The sequence below is a fragment of the Sus scrofa genome, chromosome 13 (assembly GCF_000003025.6).
Source record: "Sus scrofa isolate TJ Tabasco breed Duroc chromosome 13, Sscrofa11.1, whole genome shotgun sequence".
NCBI lineage: Eukaryota > Metazoa > Chordata > Mammalia > Artiodactyla > Suidae > Sus > Sus scrofa.
The window spans coordinates 135,017,724-135,040,256 of record NC_010455.5 but is presented as its reverse complement, the minus strand read 5'-3'; the positions used below and the strand labels follow the sequence as shown (position 1 = coordinate 135,040,256).

The 22,533-nt window shown below is 36.2% G+C and overlaps 1 protein-coding gene across 12 annotated transcripts in view; it reads right to left on the bottom strand.

Annotated features, from left to right (window-relative positions):
* Positions 1-22,533, bottom strand: part of ZNF148 (zinc finger protein 148) — a 125,055-nt gene that overhangs the window by 53,572 nt on the left and 48,950 nt on the right. For 10 of the 12 annotated variants that reach the window (XR_002337867.1, XM_021070212.1, XM_021070208.1 and 7 more), the window contains one exon: positions 19,944-20,292. The exons of 1 other annotated variant lie outside the window; for it this stretch is intronic. Coding sequence is in view for 9 of the 11 variants with exons in the window: in XM_021070212.1 (XP_020925871.1) it covers positions 19,944-20,276 (333 nt within the window). In the remaining 2 variants the exon portion in view is untranslated. Of the gene's footprint in view, positions 1-19,943; positions 20,293-22,533 lie in introns of those variants that run through there. One more of the 12 variants, XM_021070216.1, reaches the window with a different exon arrangement.

Sequence of the window (22,533 nt, the reverse complement as noted above, 5' to 3'; positions counted from 1 at the left end):
CATGAATTATTTTACCTTTGTGTTACCAATAAGGAAACTAAAATTTCAGGGAGGTATATGTCTTACCAAACCTATTAGATTTCAACATTAGGACTTAACCAAGATTTTATATCTCTTAGTCCAGTGTTATTGCCACTACTAGAACTGCTTTTTACTAAATCTAAATTATTCAAACTTATTTTAAAATGATTTTTACTCAAATATATTTCATTTTTCCTTATATAAACTACAGTTTGGTTGCCACCAGAATATGGAAAGAATTTCTAGTGGTTCTAGAGAAAGAAAATAATTTTTAAAATAAAGTGAAAAAAAAAATAAAGTGAAAAAAAAACGAAGTGGACAAAATGTCAACAATATTCAGATGACACATGAGACGAGTTTTAATTCCATTTCTTCTGATTATTATCAGGTAAACTTGGCTTCTAAAAATAGTATGGGGGGAAAAAAAGCATAGGTTGGGAGTTAAAAGAAACAATCTAATTTAAAAGAGTAACACTAGCAGTGCTAAGATAAACACTAAAACTTAATCATTTGGAACTTTCTTCACCTGTAAATGGAGGGAATATTCCACAGAATTTCTGTGGAGTTAAGAGAGTCTAAACATAAAATATCAACTACAGTAAAGAATAGATTCTTGATGCCATTCATTATCACAATCATTTCCTGATCTGTTAATTAATGGTAGCAGTATATCCAGCTTACACACATCAGAATATCAAACAAGCATATGCACACTGTGATGTATGGAATGACTGGTCAACAGGGACCTGCTGTCGCACAGGGAGCTCTACCCAATATTCTGTGATGATGTATATGGGAAAAGAATCTGAAAAAATATGGATGTGTGTATACGTATAAGTGAAGCACTTGGTTGTAAAGCCGAAACTATCGCAACATTGTAAATCAACTATACTTCAGTAAAACTTTAAACAAATGAAAAATCGAGTATCGAATGAGTTACATAAAAAGAAGCCTGAGGGCTTTGAGTTCTAAACAAATATTTGTGGTTATTAATTATTATTATACAACTGCAAATGTGTAATTGCTTCGAAAAAAGGGTTACCAATTTCTATGAAATATCTCCACTTTGACATCTTATTATCCAAAACTCAATATTGCTAATAATAAATCTTTTTTCCTATCAGAACCTCCTTCTAAATTCCTTGCCATTCCTTTTTTCTACCTTTCAATACGCTATAATATAGCCTAGTCTCCTTTCTAAAGACATCTTTTAATTTTCTTCTCCACTCCCAACCCTAAATCAAGTCCAGTTGCTTTTCTTTTTTCTCAACATCATATACAAGTCTAGAAATTATAGTTCACATTTCTTACTCTAGATCATTTATAAAGAGATACTAAGTTGGGAATCTCATACTAATTACTAGAGAGAGAATAAACTGATCGACATTTGTGGACTATAAATTGGCCAATATATATCAAGAGCCTTAAGAAATCTATACTGAAGAAATAATCTCACATGACAACAATGTCCACATATAACATCACAACATTATTTATGACAGTAAACAAAGGGCGAACAGTCTAATACCCAGTAAGAAATAGATAAATTACAAAACATCTATATGACATACAGTAATCAGAAATCTTACTTTGGAGTAATATTAACGACACAGTGAAATGCTCATGGTTTAGGTTAAATAATAGATATATATATTTAAAATTTTATACAAACACATAACATATGCAGCAAATTTTATACAAACACGCAAATACATACTCAGAAAAACAAACAAAAAAACACTAAAATACTAACAAAATGTTACTGATTATCCTAGAATAGTACGATTACAGCAATTTTTATTCTTTATAGTTCTTACATTTTTATATTCTCTCAACAAGTATGTGTTACTTTGTAATCCCTAATATTAATCAAAGAAAAATCTGTTTGCTATTATCTTAATATACTAATTTATTCAAAAAATTAAAACCTTAAGCCTGCAAAGTGAAACTGAAAAAATTTCTACGGGTAAACAGATATAAAAAGCCATCAAATAAATCTTGATCCCTATCTCATAACATCAGCAAAAATCAATTCCAAATGGATTGTTAATCTAAATGGGAGAGGAAAACCATAAAGCTTCTAGAAGTTAACAAAGGAAAGTATCTTCATGACCTTGGGGTAGGCAAAGAATTTTTGAACAGGATACATGAAATGCCAAAGGAAAAGACTTCTAAATTGAATTTCATAAACACTGACTTCCTTTCATCAAAGGAGTAAAAAGGCAAATCAGAGTGGAAGAGTGGAAAAGATAATTCACACACACACACACACACACACACACACACACACACACCCAACAAAGAAAGAGCTACTACAAATCTGTAAAAGAAACAGCCTAACAGAAAAATAGGCAAAAGATAAAAATGCACCTTACAGAAAAATAATATCCAAATTGTCAGTAAACAGGAAGGCACTCAATTTCATTAGTTATCAGTGAAAAGCAACCTAAAAATCACACTACAATACTACTACTCAACTACCAACATGACTAAAATTAAAGTACTGACAACACCAAATATCAAGGATAGGGAGCAATTTAGTATAAACTGGCAAAATGACTTGGAAAACTTCTGACAGCATCTCCTAAAGCTGAACATATGCACACTCAGCAAATCCAGTCCTAAGTATATAACCAACAAAAATGAGTATGCATATGCACCAAAAGACACATCTAAGAATATTCACAGCAGCACTTTACAGAACAGCCAATATCTTGAAACAATCTAAACGATTATACTAGAATGAATAAATTTTTATCTATTCACACAACTGACAATTACGGAGAAATGAGAATAAAAAACTACTGCATGCTACAACATGGATACAGCTCATAAGCAACGTAAAAGAAATCTGACATGAGAGTATATAATACATGATTCTACTTATACTGAATTCAAGTCAGGTAAAGCTAACTGACCATGATAAAAGTGTTTGGGTAGTGGCTATCTTCAGGAATTGGAGGAGGGTTGTGACTAAGACGGACACAAGAAGGGGAGGGCCTCTGGGACACTAATAACGTTCTACGTCTTAATCTGGGTAGTAGTTACACAAGGATGTTCAGTTCTGAGGAAATTCATCAATTTGTCCATTTTCTGTATGAATGTTGTATTTCAATAAAAAGACATACACTTAGAGAAAAAGCTTTACAAATATATAGATACAAGAAACATGTTTGTATCTACATATACAAGCATGATGCTTTCATAATCATTTCATCCAAACAAATCTAGTAATAACATAAATAACCATCAACAGGAGAGTAGTTAAATAAAGCACATCATTTAATCATTCATTAAAATAAATAAGCAAGCCTTATATGCAATAACGTGGAAATTTCCACATGATGCTGTTAAATGAATAACAGAGATTTCAAAAGCATGCAAAAATAACATCCAATTTATGTTAAACAAAATGTATATTTCCCAAGATAGATATACACAAAACATATTATATAGAATAAGTACACACACATACTCTATATGTTTGTAAATTAAAAATTCCCAGGACACCAGTATTACTAGTTATCTCTTTGGAATCAGAGTAGCCAAGTGCTGGAAACAAGGATCTTTTATTTCTTTGTTCTCTTCTATACTTTTTTTTTTTTTTTTGTCTTTTTAGGGCTACACTCACAACATAAGGAAGCTCCCAGGCTAGGGTTCGAATCGGAGCTATAGCTGCCACAGCAACGCAGGATTCAAGCCATGTCTGCAACCTACACCACAGCTCGCGGCAACGCCAGATCCCTGACCCACTGAGCGAGGCCAGGGATCGAACCCACATCCTCATGGATACTAGGAGGTTTGTTTCATTGAGCCACAACATGAACTCCCTCTTCTGTACTACTTTAATTTTTTACAATGACTATGTAAAACCTTTTATAATACACGTCATCATATAATTATGGAAAAATCAAAGTAGACATCTCCAAGACTGATATAGCTAGACTGACCCTATCATAGCACCGTTCATAATGATTTTCCAGTTGAGCACTATTGATCTAAGTAAGAGCGTAACCCTCATTCAGTACCACTGTCTCACAATTCCAGATCAATTAGACATCAAAGATCAGACACAACCATATGAAAAATGTTAGGCGACTGGCTCTGTTATTAAAGTATCTACAAAGAAATCATCTATTAACAATTTATGTCCACCTAAGGGGAAAAGAAAAACTGAATCAAACAATTTCAAAAGCACTGGAGGATACTAAAAAATAGACCACTCTGGCTTAGCTCCCTAAAACAACATACTAGTAGAGATACTTTTATTAACCTATTTACCAGGTGAGTTGAAATAAATAACAATAAGCAATAATACGACTCTCACCAGGAAAAACTATAAAATAAGACTAGTCCATGTTTCCAGCTCAGATTCCCATCAAATAGGACATTTTCTAACAGCCATATTAGCAAGCAAAATCTTGTTTAAAAAAAAAAAAAAAACTGGCATTCCCGCTGTGGTGCAATGGGATCAGTGGAGTCTTGGGAGCACTAAGCCCCGCACAGTGGGTTAAGGATGGAGCATTGCCACAGTTGTGGTTTAGGTCACAATTGTAGCACGGATTTGATCCCTCGCCTGGGGACGACACATGCTGCAGGGTGGCCAAAAAGGGGAAAAAAAAAAAAAAAAGCAATGTAAATTACCATCTATCCTCTTTAAATGAGCTCGATTAATAAATCTTTTTTTTTTTTAAATATCTGAGGAGTGTGCTGAAAATAAAAAGAATGTGAAGGGGGTGGGGGAAGCATATAGCCCAAACAGAAACCAATGCAGGCACTTCAAAAGACAAGGAGCCAATAGTCAATAAACATAAAACTACTTCTGAATCCTTCAAATGAACTTTAAAAGAAATACAATGGTAATAAGAACTGAATACAACTAATACATGACTTTGTTGAAAAGTACACAATGTAATAGGAATAACAAAATTGGGAATAATCCCAAAAGAGAGGAAGAAACATATCCTATCACTGACTACTTAAGCAAATAAAAAGACCCAAACAGATACGTCACCTTCTAGGATGACTGTGAAAGATCATCTGTTACCAATAAATGTAATCCAGTATAAAATATGTGGCAAAATAGTAAGTATCTTAAAATCACTGACATGGGTAAAACTATTCCTTTTTAAAAAATAAGAAAGGAAAAGTCACTCATCACAAGACAAGTACTCAAATTCCTATGATCAGTATATTAGATTTTCATTGACTGGAGCAAGAGGTATTTGGGGAAATATCTACACAATCCTCTTTTAACAAATGATAAGAGTTAAGGAAATTTTAAAGCTAAAAACAGGGAGTTCCCGCTGTGGCACAGTGGGTTAAAATCCAACTGCAGAGGCTCGGGTTGCTATGGAGGCTCAGGTTTGATCCCTGGGTGACACAGTGTGTTCAAGGATCCGGCACTGCCGCAGCTGCAGCACAGGTTGCAGCTATGGCTCAGATTTAGTCCCTAGCCCAGGAACGTCTATATGCCCCAGGTGCAGCCAATTTAAAATGATAAAAATAAAAGAGAGATCTTAGAGCAATAGCCAAATGCATTTTGACTTTCCTAAGCCACTAAACAAAATAATTATAAATCCAAAATTTATGGTTTTGTTCATGCTGTTTTACACCACAGAAATCCATGACTACAAAAATGCTAAAAATGCTACAGTAAATTTTTTTCAAGAGCTATAAATACCTAAAACACTTCATACTTTATTATATCACTATCTGACTAGAATACAATTTTTCATAGCTCCTAATTTATAAAAAACCCTTTCTTTCAGGTGTAAACCAATAGCTTTCTAGAAAACAACCATGGCATATATCATCATGAATGACAATTTGCTACATTTCGTCAATATAAACATGTCTTTTACTCTTCAACATACCTGATATCAAATTAGAAAAATATATACCATAAAGTTCTCAACTCCTCTTCTATGGGTATAAGAATTAAAAGGGGAGTTCTTGCTGGGCAAGAGGACCGTCGGCATCTGTGCAGCACCAGGATGCAGGTTCAATCCCCAGCCCTGCACAGTGGGTTAAAGTATTCAGCATTGTCACAGCTGCAGCGTTAAGTTGAAACTGTGGCTCAGATCTAATTCCTGGCCCGGGAACTCCACATGGTGCAAGGTGGACCAAAAAAAAAAAAAAAAAAAAAAAAAAAGAAGAAGAAGAATTAAAAGTATAAACCAAATACTTTTCCCCCAAATTTCTGAAATAAATTTAGTTTGTGAGTTAAGCGGCTTTCTAACATAGTACCAACCAGTAAAACTCCCTGAAATGATGAAAATACTTTATCCACCTGTCTAATACATAAGGCACTAAACGTGCATGTGGCTACTGAGCATGTAAAATGGGGCTACTACAACTAAAAACCTGAAATATTAGTTTTAGGTTATTTTCACTCAAATTTTTAACATGTTAGAAAATAAAGTTCTAGTGAGCAAACTACAGACATTCAAAAGTTGACCTGCAGATTGCTGTTGAAAATGAAGAGCCACTGAGTTGAGTTTGGGTGAATGACTTAGATTAAGCAGTCAAGATAAATCCTAAAAACTTGCAGTTATCACAAATGATAAATTCTTACTTCAAATGTCACAAAACAATAGGGAGTTTACAATTCAAGGAAACATAAAACTGGTCCACCAGTTCCCTGGTGGACCTGGCATCCTCACCCCTGTGGTGTGGGTTCAATCCTTGGCCCAGGAACTGCATGCCATGTGCATGGCCAAAAAACAAAAGAAAAACCACAAAATTCAACTTTTTGCTTTGAATTAACAAAAAAAGTTAACATGAAATAGAAGTCTTTGTGACTTCCAAGTGAATGAGAAAATAAAAGTAAAAAAACATTAATATGTTCAAAATCTCTCTTTTTTTGGCTATGCCTGTGGCATATGGAGGCTCTCAGGCCAAGGTCTGAATCTGTACCACAGCAGCGACCTAAGCCCCTGCAGTGACAACACTGGATCCTTAACCCACTGAGCCACACAGGAACTCCCTTCAATCCTATTCTTAAAAGATTTTTACAGAACAATCTAGAAAAGATGAAAGGCCTTGAAAATTAAGTTTTCACACTCTGGGGGACTTGGGATCATACTGTTCTACATCAATGCCCTCTCTTTAACTCAAATATGTATACTCAAGATCCCAAGACCTGCCCTTCACCACTTTGCCTTAGCAGGAATGCATAAGTGACAAGTAAAGGATATCATTCCTCATGTCTATAAAGCAATGTTACACAAATCCTAAATTCTGGCCATCAAGCACACAGTATGAGATGACTTTTCATTGATTCATTCTCAGAATAGACGCAAATTTATCATTATCTATTAGAAGTAACAGGACTCAATTTTGGATTATCCAAAATTTGGAATATAAAGCAGACATTTAAGAAGTACTAGAAGAATAAGAAGTTTAGAAAAGTTCAAAATAGCTGGTAAATGAAAAGAGCAGATAAAAAGCAACATGATCTTGTGCATGGAACTCATAACAAAAAAGCACTGAAGCACATACACCAAAATGTTAGGTGTGATTATATTCAGTGGCAGGAATATGATGGAGTGCCCTGGAGGTATGTACACCAATGTTCACACAAAAATCTACACATGAATGTTCACAGCACCTTTATTTGTAATAGCCAAAACATGGAAACAACTAAAACGTCCCTCAATAAATGAATGTTTAAACTGTGATAAAACCAGACCATGGAATACTACTCTATAAGTAAAGATAAATAAATTTTCTAAAAAAGAACAAAGTATTGATATATACAACAACCCAGATGGTTCTCAAGGGCCTTAGTTAAGTGACTGTTAAGTGAAAAAAGACTATCTCAAAAGATCACATACTGTATGATTCCACTGACAAAACATTCTCAAAATGACAAACTTTTAGAGATGGAAAACAAATTAGAATAACCAGGACTTAGGAATAGTGGGCAGAACAAGAAGAGGTGTGACTATAGAGGGGTAACACCAGGGAGAGCTTTGTTATGACTGATTAGTTCTGTATCCTGATTGTCAGGGCAGTTACACACAACTACATGTATGATAAAGTACACAATAACGGACATGCTGTAGCAAAGTCAACTTCCTGGTTGTGAGATTTCTGTACTATAGTTATATAAAATGTAACCACTGGAGAGAAACTAGGTGAAGGAGACATGAGACCTCTCTCCACTATTTTTGCAACTTGCTATGAATCTATATAATTTCAAAATTAAGTTTAACAAAAAACTGAAAAGGATAAATTTTGTCCCTTCCCCTTCCTGCTCTTCTTTACCTACTTACTCTCCATGAACCATTCTCTCCTAAGGCCTTCCAGAATCTGGAGCAGAACAAAGTGTCAGTTCCCAGAGAGGATGAAGAGGACGCTTTTGCATGGGAGGGCTGCCCAAAGCAAGATGTCAGAGTGTAAGCAGAGTAGGAAGATATCCACATAAATGGGCAGCTCAGAGAGTTAGCTCGTGGCTCAGTGGGTTAAGGATCTAGTATTGCCAGTATTGTCACTGCTGTGGCTCTGGTTACAACTGTGGTGTGGGTTGGATCCCTGATCCAGGAATTTCTGCTGGAAACGCAGCCCAAAAAAAGGGCGGGGGGGGGGGGGTGAAGCTCAACATGAGGTGTCTAGGCCCAAGCAACATAAAGAAGGGTCTATGTTGTGACAGAAGAGCAGCCTGGAGCAAGATGTCAGAACTAATCGCTGTGATGATGTGATCAAGAGCGAATGGGGACCAGCACAGTGTGTACTGAGTTGTCAAAGCACACACCAGGGAAGGAAGTCATCTGTGCAGGAGACAAGGAGTAGTAGCATGCACTGCCATGGAGTATAGGAGCCAGGTAAGGAGGGCATTGGGGGAAGCGGCAGGAGAGTTGAAGGAAAAATGGTTATACATGGGAGCAGAGAAGGGAGGGAAAGGGAGGGCCTGATAAAGTAGGTAAATATATATTTATTACCCTTATCCTTATTATTAATGATAAGAGAAGTCAGATTTCTCACTATTTCAGATTTCTCACTATTTGAGAAAGGAGTCATAAAATATGGAAGGGATAAAACTAAAATGTACTCTGTGGTAACAGACTATAATTGCAGGTATCAGAGTGAACTCATGGCTTTCAGTATTGATAAACAGATAAATAAAGATATAAATGTATATACATATATACGTACAAATGTATATAACTATATACATACATATATTCTCTGGCTTTGTCCACTGACAGTCCTAGGAGCAGCTATACCCCAAGAGTAATAAGTAGCACACTTAGAGGCCAATAGCTTCTAAATACCATTCTCCATTTAAAATGAACTCAGGCTCTTTAAAGGAATGGTTGATTCCAGGGAAGAGGCAGTAAAAATGTAAGATAAAGCTAAAACATCTTGTAACCGGAGGCAAGGAAGTGCTCAAAGATTGAAAGGATATGTCAAAGAACACAGAAGTCAGCTTGAAGTGACTGGCCAAATCTTAAACCAAGCATTAAAATAATCACAGCAGAAGATTTTAACCCAGTGAGTAAAACTCCTAAATCCAAACTGATACAAATAAATAAATGAACAAATTTAAAACTGTGATGAGTAAGATTAATTTTACACTGGTAAAACCCAGTAAACATCACCATAAGTAATTAGTGAAAGCGAAATAGCAACAGAAAGGGACAAATAAAAACCAGGTGTCACCTGTTAGAAAGCAATGGGAAGCGAACACACCATCATTTTTCTGCAATACACTTGCCAAAGATGATAACTTAAATATGATAACAAAATAACTTAAATCTTCCTAAGAGGAAAAAATCAAATAAACCTGAACTGAACAACATTCTACAAAATAAATGTCTGTAATTTTCAACAATGATCAAAAAAAATTTAAATGAGGAACTAACCCAGATTAAAGAAAAATAAAGACGTGACAATTAATGCAACATATATTTCTGAACTGGATCTTTCTGCAAACAAACTTTAACTGCTAGGGAACAAGTATATCAGTAAGGATATAAAGAGGTGAAGAACACAACTACTCAACTTTTTTTTTTTTGTCTTTTGTCTTTTTTGTTGTTGCTATTTCTTGGGCCGCTCCCGGGGCATATGGAGGTTCCCAGGCTAGGGGTCGAATCGGAGCTGTAGCCACCCGCCTACGCCAGAGCCACAGCAACGCAGGATCCGAGCCGCGTCTGCAACCTACACCCACAGCTCACGGCAACGCCGGATCGTTAACCCACTGAGCAAGGGCAGGGACCGAACCCACAACCTCATGGTTCCTAGTCGGATTCGTTAACCACTGCGCCACGACGGGAACTCCCTCAACTACTCAACTTGATCTAACTGACATTTACCAAATAACCCACCAAACAGCCAGACTTAACATTCTTTTCAAGTGAATATAGAACATTCACCAACTAATCAGGTGGTAGGTCTTAAAACAAGTCTCAATAATTTTTTATTCATTTGTCTTTTGCTTTTTAGGGCCACACCTGCAGCATATGGAGGTTCCCAGGCCAGGGGTCGAATTGCAGCTGCAGCTGCCAGCCTACACCACAGCCACTGCAACAAAGGATCCAAGCCATATCTACGACCTATACTATAGCTCTCGGCAACCCCAGATCCTTAACCCACTGAGCAAGGCCAAGGACTGAACCCACATCCTCATGTATCCTAGTCAGGTTCCTTAACCACTGGGCCACGAAGGGAACTCAACAATTTTTTTTTTTTTTTTTTAAGGGCCGCATCCTGGGCTAGGAGTTGAATTGGAGCTGTAGCTGCTGGCTTATACCACAGCAATGCCAGATCTGAGCTGTGTCTCTGACCGACACCTCAGCTCATGGCAACACTGATCCTGTAACCCACTGAGCAAGGCCAGGGATCAAATCTGCATCTTCATGGATAGTAGTCGGGTTATTAACCTGCTAAACCATAATAGGAACTCTTATTTTCTTTTTAATTTCTTTTTTTTGGCCACACCCATGGCATGTCCACCTTCCAGGCCAGGGGTTAAACCCACGCTATAGCAGCAACTCATGCCACTGCAGTAACAACACCAAATCTGCAACCTGCTGCAGCACAAAAGAGCTCCACATCTCCATAAATTTAAAAGGACTGAAATCATACGTGCACATTCCCTGACTATAATGATTAAATATCACTGACAAAAAGATATCTGGAAAACTTCAAAATATTCAGAAATTAAGCAAAACATTTATAATTCATTGTTCCAAAATAAATCACAAAGGAAGAAAAGTTTAGAGATTCAAATGTTTACCAAAAACAAACAAAAAACCCAAAAAAACAAAGAAAGGTCTAAACAATCTACTATAAAAAGCTTAGAAAAGAAGAGCAAATTAGGGTCTTCCTATCATGGCTCAGTGGGTTGAGAACCCGACTAGTATCCATGAGGATTTGGGTTCAATCCCTGGCCTTGCTCAGTGGGTTAAGGATCTGGTGTTGCCATAAGCTGTGGCCTAGCTCAGACATGAATAGGATCCAGCAATGCTGTGGCTATGGCATAGGCTTTCAGCTGCAGCTCCAATTCAACCCCTGCCTGGAAACTTCCACATGCCACAGGTACAGCCCTAAAAAGCAAAAATACATATATAAATAAATAAACTAAGCAGAAAGAAAGAAATAACTGAGAGTAAAGATGAAAGTTAAAATGAACAATAGTGAAAACCAATAAAACCAAAACTCGATTCTTTTTTTAGATTATTTTTTCCATTATAGTTGATTTGCAATGTCCTGTCAATTTCTGCTATACATCAGTGACCCAGTCATACATATACATATACACACACACACACACACACACACACATTGTTTTTTGAACATTATCCTCCATTATAAACTACCACAAGTGACTAGATATAGTTCCCTGTGCTATACAGCAGGATCTCACTCAAAATTTGATTCTTTGAAGAGACCAATAAAACCAATAAATCTCTACCCAGATAAATCAAGAAAAACATAAATTAGCACTCTTAGGAATGAGAAAGAAGAAATTATTACAGATCCTTAGACAATAAAAGAATTGAGGAAATAAAAACAATTTTGTTAAATTAAAAAATGAAGAAATGGGCAAATTTCTCGAAAAACATAATTTATCAAAACTGAATCAAGAAAAAAATTTTTAAGAGTTCCCATCATGGCACAGCAGAAATGAATCCAACTAGAAACTGTGAGGTTGTAGGATTGATCCCTCGCCTCACTCAGTGGGTTAAGGATCTGGCATTGCCATAGCTGTGGTGTAAGTCACAGATAAAGCTCGGATCCTGCATTGCTGTGGCTGTGGCTGGCAACTACAACTCTGATTCGACCCCTAGCCTGGGAACCTCCATATGCCATGGGTGTAGCCCTAAAAAGACGGAAGAAAAAAAATTTTTTTTAGGGAGTTCCCATTGTGGCGCAATGGATTAAGAATCTGACTAGTATCCCTGAGGATGCAGGTTCGATCACTGGCCTTGCTGAGTAGGTTAAGGATCCGGAGTTGCTGTGAACTGTGGTGTAGGTCACAGAGGCAACTCAGATCTGTAGTTGCCATGGCTATAGTGTAGGCTGCAGCTGCAGCTCTGATTCAATCCCACAAAGAAAACTCAGTTACTCAGCCATAAAAAAGAACAAAATAATGCCATCTGCAGCAACATGGATGGAACTAGAGATTCTCATACTAAGTGAAGTAAGTCAGAAAGAGAAAGACAAATACCATATGATTTCACTTATATGTGGACTCTAAAATATGGCAGAAATGAACCTATCCACAGAAAAGAAACAAACTCATGGATATGGCTGCCTGGGGGGAACCCGGGGGGGGAGAGGGAGGGAGTGGGATGGATGGTAAGTTTGGGGTTAGCAGACACAAACTACTGCATTTGGAGTGGATTAGCAATGAGGTCCTACTCTAGATATAGCACAGGGAACTATATCCAATCACTTGTGATGGAACATGATGGGAGATAATATGAGAAAAAGAATGTATACACAGGGAGTTCCCATAGTGGCTCAGTGGTTAGCAAACCCAACTAACATTCACAAGGGTATGGGTTCAATCCCTGGCCTTGCTCAGTGAGTTAATGATCCGGCGATGCTGTGAGCTGTGGTGTAGGTCGCAAACGCAGCTCGGATCTTGCCTTGCTGTGGCCGTGGCATAGGCTGGCAGCTTCAGCTCTGATTCGACCCCTAGCCTGGGAACCACCATATGCCACAATTTCCGCGCTAAAAAGACAAAAGACAAAAGAAAAAAAAAAGTATATGTATGATATGTAAGTACAACTGGGCCACTTTGCTGTGCAGCAGAAATTGATAGAACACTGTAAATCAACTATAATAAAAAAAAATGGACTGAAAAGTGTTGGGAAAATTCATTTATTACTAAATGATACTAGCAATAAATGATACTATGTTTAAAAAAAAAAAAAACTCAGCCCCAAATTAGCTTTATTGGTGAAGTCTATCAAATATGTATAATAGAAATAATACCCATCTTACAGAAACTCTTTCAGAAAATAGAGAAGGAATGAATTCCTATCTCATTTTTAATGAGGCCAACATATCTAAAACAAGACAGCAAGAAAAGAAAACTAATATTCCTCATAAACATACACATAAAAATTCTTTTAAAAATCTGTAAACTGAACCCAGCAACATATAAAAAGGATGACATATCATTACCAAGTATGGTTTATCCCAGGAATGCAAGGTTGGTTTAACATTTGAAAAAGCAATCAATAGGAACTCCTGTCATGACTCAGCAGTTAATGAATCTGACCAGCATCCATGAGGATGCAGGTTCAATCCCTGGCCTTGCTTAGGGATTAAGGATCCAGTGTTGGCATGAGCTGTAGTGTAGGTCATAGATGCAGCTCAGATCCTGTGGCTGTAGCGTAGGCCAGCAGCTATAGCTCTGATTCGAACCATAGCCTGGGAACCTCCGTGTGCCAAGGGTGCAGCCCTAAAAAGCTAAAAAAAAGAAAAGAAATCAATCAATAAATTCACTGCATTAAGAAATCGGGAAGGGGGAATCAAATGATCATTTAATAGACACAGAAAATATTTGAAGAAGTTATACATCCATTTAGTTTTTTAAAAAAATCTCAACAAACTAGACAAAAAATTTTTTCCACCTATGTTGCTGTGGCTCTGGCATAGGCCGGCAGCTACAGCTTCTATTAGACCCCTAGCCTGGGAGCCTCCATATGCCACAGGAGAGGCCCAAGAAATGGCAAAAAGACAAAAAAAAAAAGTATTTTGGAGTTCCCGTCGTGGCGCAGTGGTTAACAAATCCGACTAGGAACCATGAGGTTGCGGGTTCGATCCCTGGCCTTGCTCAGTGGGCCGATGATCCGGCGTTGCCGTGAGCTGTGGTGTAGGTCGCAGACGCAGCTCGGATCCCACGTTGCTGTGGCTGTGGTGTAGGCTGGCAGCTACAGCTCCAATTAGACCCCTAGCCTGGGAACCTCCGTATGCCGTGGGAGTGGCCCTAGAAAAAAGACCAAAAAAAAAAAAAAAAAATTTCTTCTACCTAATAATAAAAGTCATCTATGAAAAATCTGTAGCTAAAACAATTCTTAATGGTGAAAAACTGAATGCAGAGATCAGAAAGTGAAGATGCCTACTCTTACCACTTCTATTCAACATTGTACTGGAGGCCTAGTCAAAACAATAAAGAAGAAAAAAGAAGTAAAAAACATATAGATTGGAAAGGAAGATGTAAAATGTATGGACAATATGACTGTGAGTAAACCTATTGAATCTATAAAATAACTACTAGAACTAATAAGAACATATAACAAAGCCACAGGCACATGGCCAATATAAAAAGAATCATGTGCATTTCTACATACTAGCATGAACAATTAAACAATGAGATTTTTTTATAACACATTTACAATTACATCTGAAACATGAAATACTTAAGTTACATGTCCAGTAACTACACTGAAAACTACAGAACACTGTTAAAAGAAATTAAAGAAAAGCTAAATGAACACAGCAATATATCATAACTGTGGACTGGAAGACTATTTAGACGTTGATTTTCATCAAGTCAATATATAATCAATGCAATCCTAATTAAAACCCAGCTAGATCATTTTATAGAAACTGAAAGGCTGATTCTACATTTTATATGAAAATACAAACAAATTAGAAAAGTCACAGCAATCTTGCAAAAAGTTAACAAAAATCAAAGGACTTAACTACCTGATCTCAAGATTTTTTATAAAAAAAATCAAGAGTAATACTGATCCAGACACCAGATCAAACAAAATGAAAACAGAACAGAAATAGTTTGACTTCTATAAAAATGTACCAAAAATAAACGAAAAGACTTGTACAAAATGGGAGTTCCCTTTATGGCTCAGTGGCTAACGAACCTGACTAGTATCCATGAGGACGCAGGTTTGACCCCTGGCCTTGCTCAGTTGGTTAAGGATCCGGTGTTGTAGTGAGCTGTGGTATACAGGTTGCAGAAGCAGCTCACATCCCATGCTGCTGTGGCTGTGGTGTAGGCCGGCAAGCCACAGCTCAGATTCAACCCCTTGCCTGGGAACCTCCGTATGTCGCAGATGCAGCCCTAAATGGACAAAAAACTAACAAAACAAAACAAAAAAGACTTGTACAAGAATGTTAATAGCAGCTCTATTCCTAATGATTGAAAATGAGAGATAATAGCCACAAGAGAGGAAATAAAAACAAATTTTAGGGTAATAAAACAACAGAATGTTAATCAATAATGAAAAGGAATAAACTACTTACTGATACACTCAACCAATGTGAAAAACTGCAAAAACACTAAGCTGAGCAAAAGAAGCTGACACAAGAGTTACACAATTCCATTCACATACTCAAGGGACAATACTAATCCATGATGGGGGGAAAAAAAAATTTTGTGGAAGGGACGGACCAAGAAGAAACATAAACTTTCTAGGATGGAAGTATTCCATATCCTGATGCATTATGGGTTATACAATTTTATGTAGTTGTCAAAACTCTGAGCTATAAACTTGGGATATGACAGCATTCTACTTTAAACTTTTTCTCAATTAAAAAAATTTTTTTTCACTCAAAAAATACTGGATTACCTACTACGGTCCAGTTATTGAGAACACACGTTAAAATACAGGACAAGAAAAGAGACCACATGGTCTTACAAGCAAAGAAATGAAAAGTTAGTTACTCTAATGAAAAATTACACAGGAGAAAAGTTCTGAGAAGCTGAATAATAGTAGACTGCCAAACAAAGAATATTACTGCTACATACAACATGTACAGAAGTAAAGAAAAAAATCAAATTGGACCTGGGTAACTAGAGCAACCTGATGTGCTAAAAGTATGAAGTGGGGAGAGGGGCTTGAACTACTCTACATAGGCTTTGGATAAGATGAGACATGACTCAAAGGCTCTTTCAGCCCAAGCAAAAGAGTACACTTCAGCTGTTTGGCAACAAAAAACCTCTGAAGAAGTTTTGATAGGGAAGTAACAAGTATAAATCTCCATGTGGCAAGATCACTTTAGAAATGATCTGAAATACAGAATGGACAAGGCTCAGGCTATAGTCAGTCTAACAAGAAGACTACTGCAATTAATTGACTACTTTATCCAACAGTAAAACATTAATTCTTCTCAAGCTCACAAGAAGCATTCACCAAGACAGCCCACATGCAGGGCCTTAAAACACAACTTCACCACTGTAAAAGAATAGAAGATCATATAATATTCACTCTCAAACCAGGAATTAAACCTGAAGAAAACAACAGAAAAATAGCTGGAAAGTTGCAAAATACTTGGAGATTAAACAACATACTTACAAATAACACATGAATCAAAGAAGAAATCTCAAGAGAATTACAAGATAAATTGAACAAAATTAAAATTAAAATACAACTTATCAAAAGTTGTAGGACATAGTGAAATCAGTGCTTAGAGAGAAATTTATATCATTAAGTACTAAAGTACGTTTATATATATCTATATGTTAGAAAAGATCTAAAATCAATCATCTAACCTTCTGCCTTTGAAAAATACAGGGAGAAAAAGGCATATTAAATCCAAAATAACAGAGAGAAAAATTATAAAAATTAGAGCAGAGGAGTTCCCTTGTGGCTCAGTGAGGTTAAGGATCTGGCGTTGTTACTACTGTGGCACAGCTCTATCTGTGGGCCAGGAATTTCCACATGCCGCAGGTGTGGCTTAAAAAAGCAAAAAGAGCAGAAATCAATGAAATTGAAAACTGGAAATCAAGAGAAAAAAATCAAAAGCTAGTTCTCTATAAAATTAATAAGACTCTACTCAGGGGAGGTGAAAATGGGAAACTGTTCAGTGAGTAAAGAGATCCAGTTTTGCAAGATGAAACAGTTCTAGAGATCTATGGCCCATCAATGTGAGTACATTTAACTGTATGCTCATACTGCATGTAATACTGTATGCTTAAAAACTATTAAAAAAATTAAAAAAAAAAAAAGGCAGCAAGCCTCTAGCCAAACTAAGAGAAAAAAGAGAAGACAAATTACTAATATCAGAAATGAAAGCAGGGACACATCACTAGAGATGCTATGGACTTCAAAAGGATAACAAAGGAATACTATTAACAACTTTATGCCCACAAATTTGACAACCTAGATGAACTGCACCAATTCCTCAGAAGACACCATCTGCTAATACGCACAGAAAAAGAAACAATGTGATTAGGTCTCTATTAAAGAAATTGAATCAGTAATTAATAACCTTCCAAAAAAGAAAGTACCAGGCCCTATGCATCCACTGGTGAATTCCACAAACATTTAAGGAAGAAATTATACCAATTATCTACAATCTCTTCCAGAAGACCAAAGCAGAGGGAATATTCTTAACTCATTCTATGACCAGAAATTACTCTAACACTAAAACCAGACCAAGATAGTACAAGAGAATAAAACTAGACCATAAACATAAATGTAAAATATCCTCAAAAAACTGAATCAAACAATGTTTTTAAAAGTTTTATACACCACAACCAAGTGGGATTCATTCCAGGTATGCAAGGCTGATGTAACTTTGAAAAATTAATGTACTCTATAACATCAATCAACCAGCTTAAAAAAAAAAAAGGCTACTGCAATTGACCAGGTTGCAGTAAAAAGTTGGTGAGCATATATATGTATTACAACACAATCAGAACCTGCTGTATAGCCCAGACAGCTCTACCTGATAATCTATGTGGGAAAAGAATCTGAAAGAAAATGAATGTGTGTACATGTACAACTGAATCACTTTGTTATAGGTCAAAAATTATCACAACACTGTAAATCAACCATATTTCAATAAAACTTTAAAAAAAGAAAGAAAAAGAACACAGAAGCAGCTATGCATTCATTCACACCATGTGCCAACACCTAGGACACAATGGAAAATAAGCAAAATTCATGCTCTCATAGAGCCATGAGAGCCAATTCATCAGAGGTGTACAGGGTGCGTAAGGCCCTATTGCAGGGACTCAACCTAGACTGGACAGAAGTGGCAGGCTGAGGATGATAAAGCACTAACTAGGTTTAAAAGAGAGAGGGGTTATGACTGAGAGGAATATTCTAAGTAGGATATATGAAGGTCCTAAAGCAAAAGAAAAGGCACCGTATATTAGAAGTACTGAAAGGATCTAGGTTTACATCATATTAAAGACAGACGAGGATTACATTTCAGTTGTAGTTTTGCTGGTCATCAGGTAAAAATAAAAATCCAAGAGGGTAAGAAAACACTCCGCCTCCTCACCTTCTTGAGCCTCCCACCCTCCTCGCCTGCATCAGCATCATGTTCAGGAAGGCCCTGCTCCTCTGCCTGGTTTGCCCTGGCTTACCCCACACTACTCCTAGAATTCATCACTGACCTAGAACCAACCACCAACCTACTAGACTTAACCAGTGACCAAGACCTCACTGAAAATGCAGAACACAGAGACTTTCACATTACCTATTAATGTGGAATTAAACACCCTCAGCTCTGGGGAAGAATTTACTGAGGCTAAGGTGATTACAATTCACTTCACACAGAAAACTTTTGGAGTTAAGATTATGAAGATGTCACTGCTGCTTATTCCAAAGGGCCTGTGACTAAAGCACCAAATGAGACTAGCAACTTCATGGTAGGCAACAAGTCCAGCTCAGTGTTTTTGGTTTGGAGGGTATTTTTAGAAAATGAAGCAGTTATCCATTAACTGTGGCCATCACTCTGCTAACAACAACTTTCTAAAAAGATTCTGTGCCTTGGAACAAGTCTACCATTCCATCATAGGAGCTCGAATAACTGCAAAAGATTCCAACACGTAGGATGTACCCACTTGAGGATAAAGTGGCAGAAACTGTACACAGACAGAAGAGGAGCATCTCAATCTCTTAACGCAGTCTCATTTAATATGGGCTCAATAAATGTTCATTTAAATTGAAAAAAAAAAAGTTATGGGTGCCTATAAAAGAGTACCTTAGGTGATGAACTATGACATGTAGGGTAAACAAGAAAGACTAACAGGCTGATATTAATTTTAAAAGACAATGAAAAAAATAAAGGCAGGACTTGCCAACAGTTACAGAATTTGAAGGAAAAATTCTCAAGTGTATGATCTTTTTCTACTTATGTTCAAGATTAATCTTTCTACTCATTTTTAAGGAGAAATCCAAAAGTTACTAAAACAAAGTTATCATTTAAAATTAAGCACTTTAAATTTGAAACACAGTAATCATGATAAATGTTATCCAGAAAAGACAAGTTTCTATAATGCATGTAATACAAGAACTTATTTTTTCTTTTTCAATTATGATTTTTGTCAATATTTACTATATCTATTTAAGAACACCCATTTTAACTATTTAAATTTAGCCTTTAAACATTTTCTGAAATTTCTTCAATGACTTGTAGTATTACCTAATACAAAATTAATTATGTTTCTAACTGTAAGTTTAAAATCTTATAAAGAAATTACTTACAGGAACATTAAGTGCATACTGTAGTCCTTGAGGAAGTCTTTCATGTGTTTCCATCTGCTCTTCATCATTTTTCACTGTCTCCTCATGGACCATGAGTTCATCATGTGATATCATATCCTGTTGTCTCATTTCACTTTCTTGTAACACTTCATCTGCAGCAAGGATCTCCTGGTGAGGCATACTCCGATCTTGAAGCACCGACTCCTGCAGTTCCCCAGACACGGTAGACTGGCCAGACACTCCACCCATTACAACCATTGCCCTGGAAGACTGCATTTCGTCTATGCCGCCACATTTAAGAAACAATCCTTCCAGTTTGTCGTCAATGTTCATGCTTAAGTATAACTGCCTAGAAAGACCAAGTTTGGCAACAAAGCATAATAAATTAGTTTTAAATGTCTACTTGAATTTTTAAAATTTCAAATTATGAAAGGTGCACATTTTAATAGAAGTGTTTTTATTCATGTAATTTATTATTGCCTCCAATTTTAAAATTACCAAGATAAGTTTCCAAAGGCTGACAGAGTAAAATACAAATTTTCATTTTGACATTAAGGCACAAAATCCTAATCTATTTCGTTATAAAAAAAAAAAAGAGCTTGATATAAAGCAAATTGGGGGAAAATACTTGTAACACCAGAGGATCCATATCCTTTAATATATTAAATGTCTTAAAAAAAAAAATACAAAGATACATTAAGAAACAAACTGAGGAGTTCCCTTGTGGCACAGCAGGTTAAGGATCTGGCACAACGTCACTGTTGTAGCAAGGGTTCAGTCCCTGACCTGGGAACTTCCACATTCCGCAGGTGCAGCCAAAAAGCAACAACAAAGAAATAAACAGAACACTCTCAGGTAAATCATAAAGAAAAAGCAGAAACAGTCACTAAATATATAAAATAATATTCTTTTACAGTAGTAATTTAAAAAATGAATATTAAAACAGTTTATCTACCAAACTCTTACAAAGTATATCCAAGGTTGAGATGGCAGGAGAAAAAAGATACTCATCTATTGACAGTGGGAGTATATCAACTACTTTGAAAGACAATTTGGTACTATGCAAAAGCCATAAACATGCACATATTGTCTGAACTGGCAATTTACACCTTTTAGGAACCTATCCTGATGAAATCACAACTGCATATAAAGATATACATGGAAAATCACTACAGTGGTGTTTCAACAGTGAAAAACTACCTTTACACCATGCATTCAACAAAAAGAAACTGGTTAAGTTATATTCATACATACATTTTAAAACTAGACTATAGTGATGGCTGCACCTCTCAGTAAATTTACTAAAAATCACTGAATAATATACTGAAAATATGTGAATTTTATCTCAATAAACTTTTTCTTAAAAACAAAATCAGAAAAACGGCTACCCTTTGGTGACAGGGCTGGTGACAGGAGACAGGTAAAGGGGAAGTGGGAGCTGACAATGTTTTTTCTTGAGTTGAATGCTGATTGCACAGGTGTGCTCAACTTTTTAAGTTTTAAGATGTGTAACTGTGATATGCGCAAATTTCCACCAGTTATTATCCCCCAATAAAATATAAAAGTCAGTAGGAATCTTAAAAAATCTATACAATCTTCCACAGCACCAATGTACATTACCACCAACAGTGTAAATTGGTGCAACCACTGTGGAAAACAGTATGGAGATTCCTCAGAAAACTAAAAATAGAATTACCATTTGATCAAGCAATCCCACTCCTGGGCATCTATCCAGAGAAAACCATGACTGGAAAAGATACATGTCTTCAATGTTCACTGCAGCACTATATACAATAGCCGAGACATGCAAACAAATTAAATGTCCATCAACAGAGGAGTGGATCAAGAAGATGTGCTACATATACACAATGGAATATTACTCAACCAGTAAAAGGAAAGAAATAATGACATTTGCAGCAACATGGATGGACCTAAAAATTATCGTGTTAAGTGAGGTCAGTCAGATGGTAAGACACCAACATCAAATGCTATCACTTTACATGCAGAACATAAAAAAAGGACACAATGAACTTCTCTGCAGAACAGATACTGACTCACAGACTTCGAAAAACATATGGTTTTCAAATGAGACAGGTTGGGGGGTGGGGGGGTGCATGGGGGGTTTGGGATAGAAATGCTATAAAATTTGGTTGTGAGGATCATTCTACAAAAAAAAAATTTTAAATGAATGTAAAATGTCAAGACTGATTAAAAGAAAAAATCCATACAGTAAAAAATATTCCTGAAAAATATTTGAAAATTTTGGGGAACTACCCCAACATATTAATGGAAATCTATGTGTACATATATTTGTTTGAATGGACACAAGTTATCGAAAATGCTAACAATACTAATACTACTGGGTGGTGAAACTGCCAGCTTTTTTCATGTCTACATTTATAATTTGAAAACTTTATAAAAAATATAATAAAAAATTTTTTTACAAATACTTTTAAAATTTGTTAAAATGAAAAAAGCAGTATTTTTGTTGCTAATACATTAAGTAGTTGCACACGATTACATAAATTTAAGAGGTCATAAGAACTAGACACTATTAAATAATTACATTATTTTCTCCATTAATTATTGA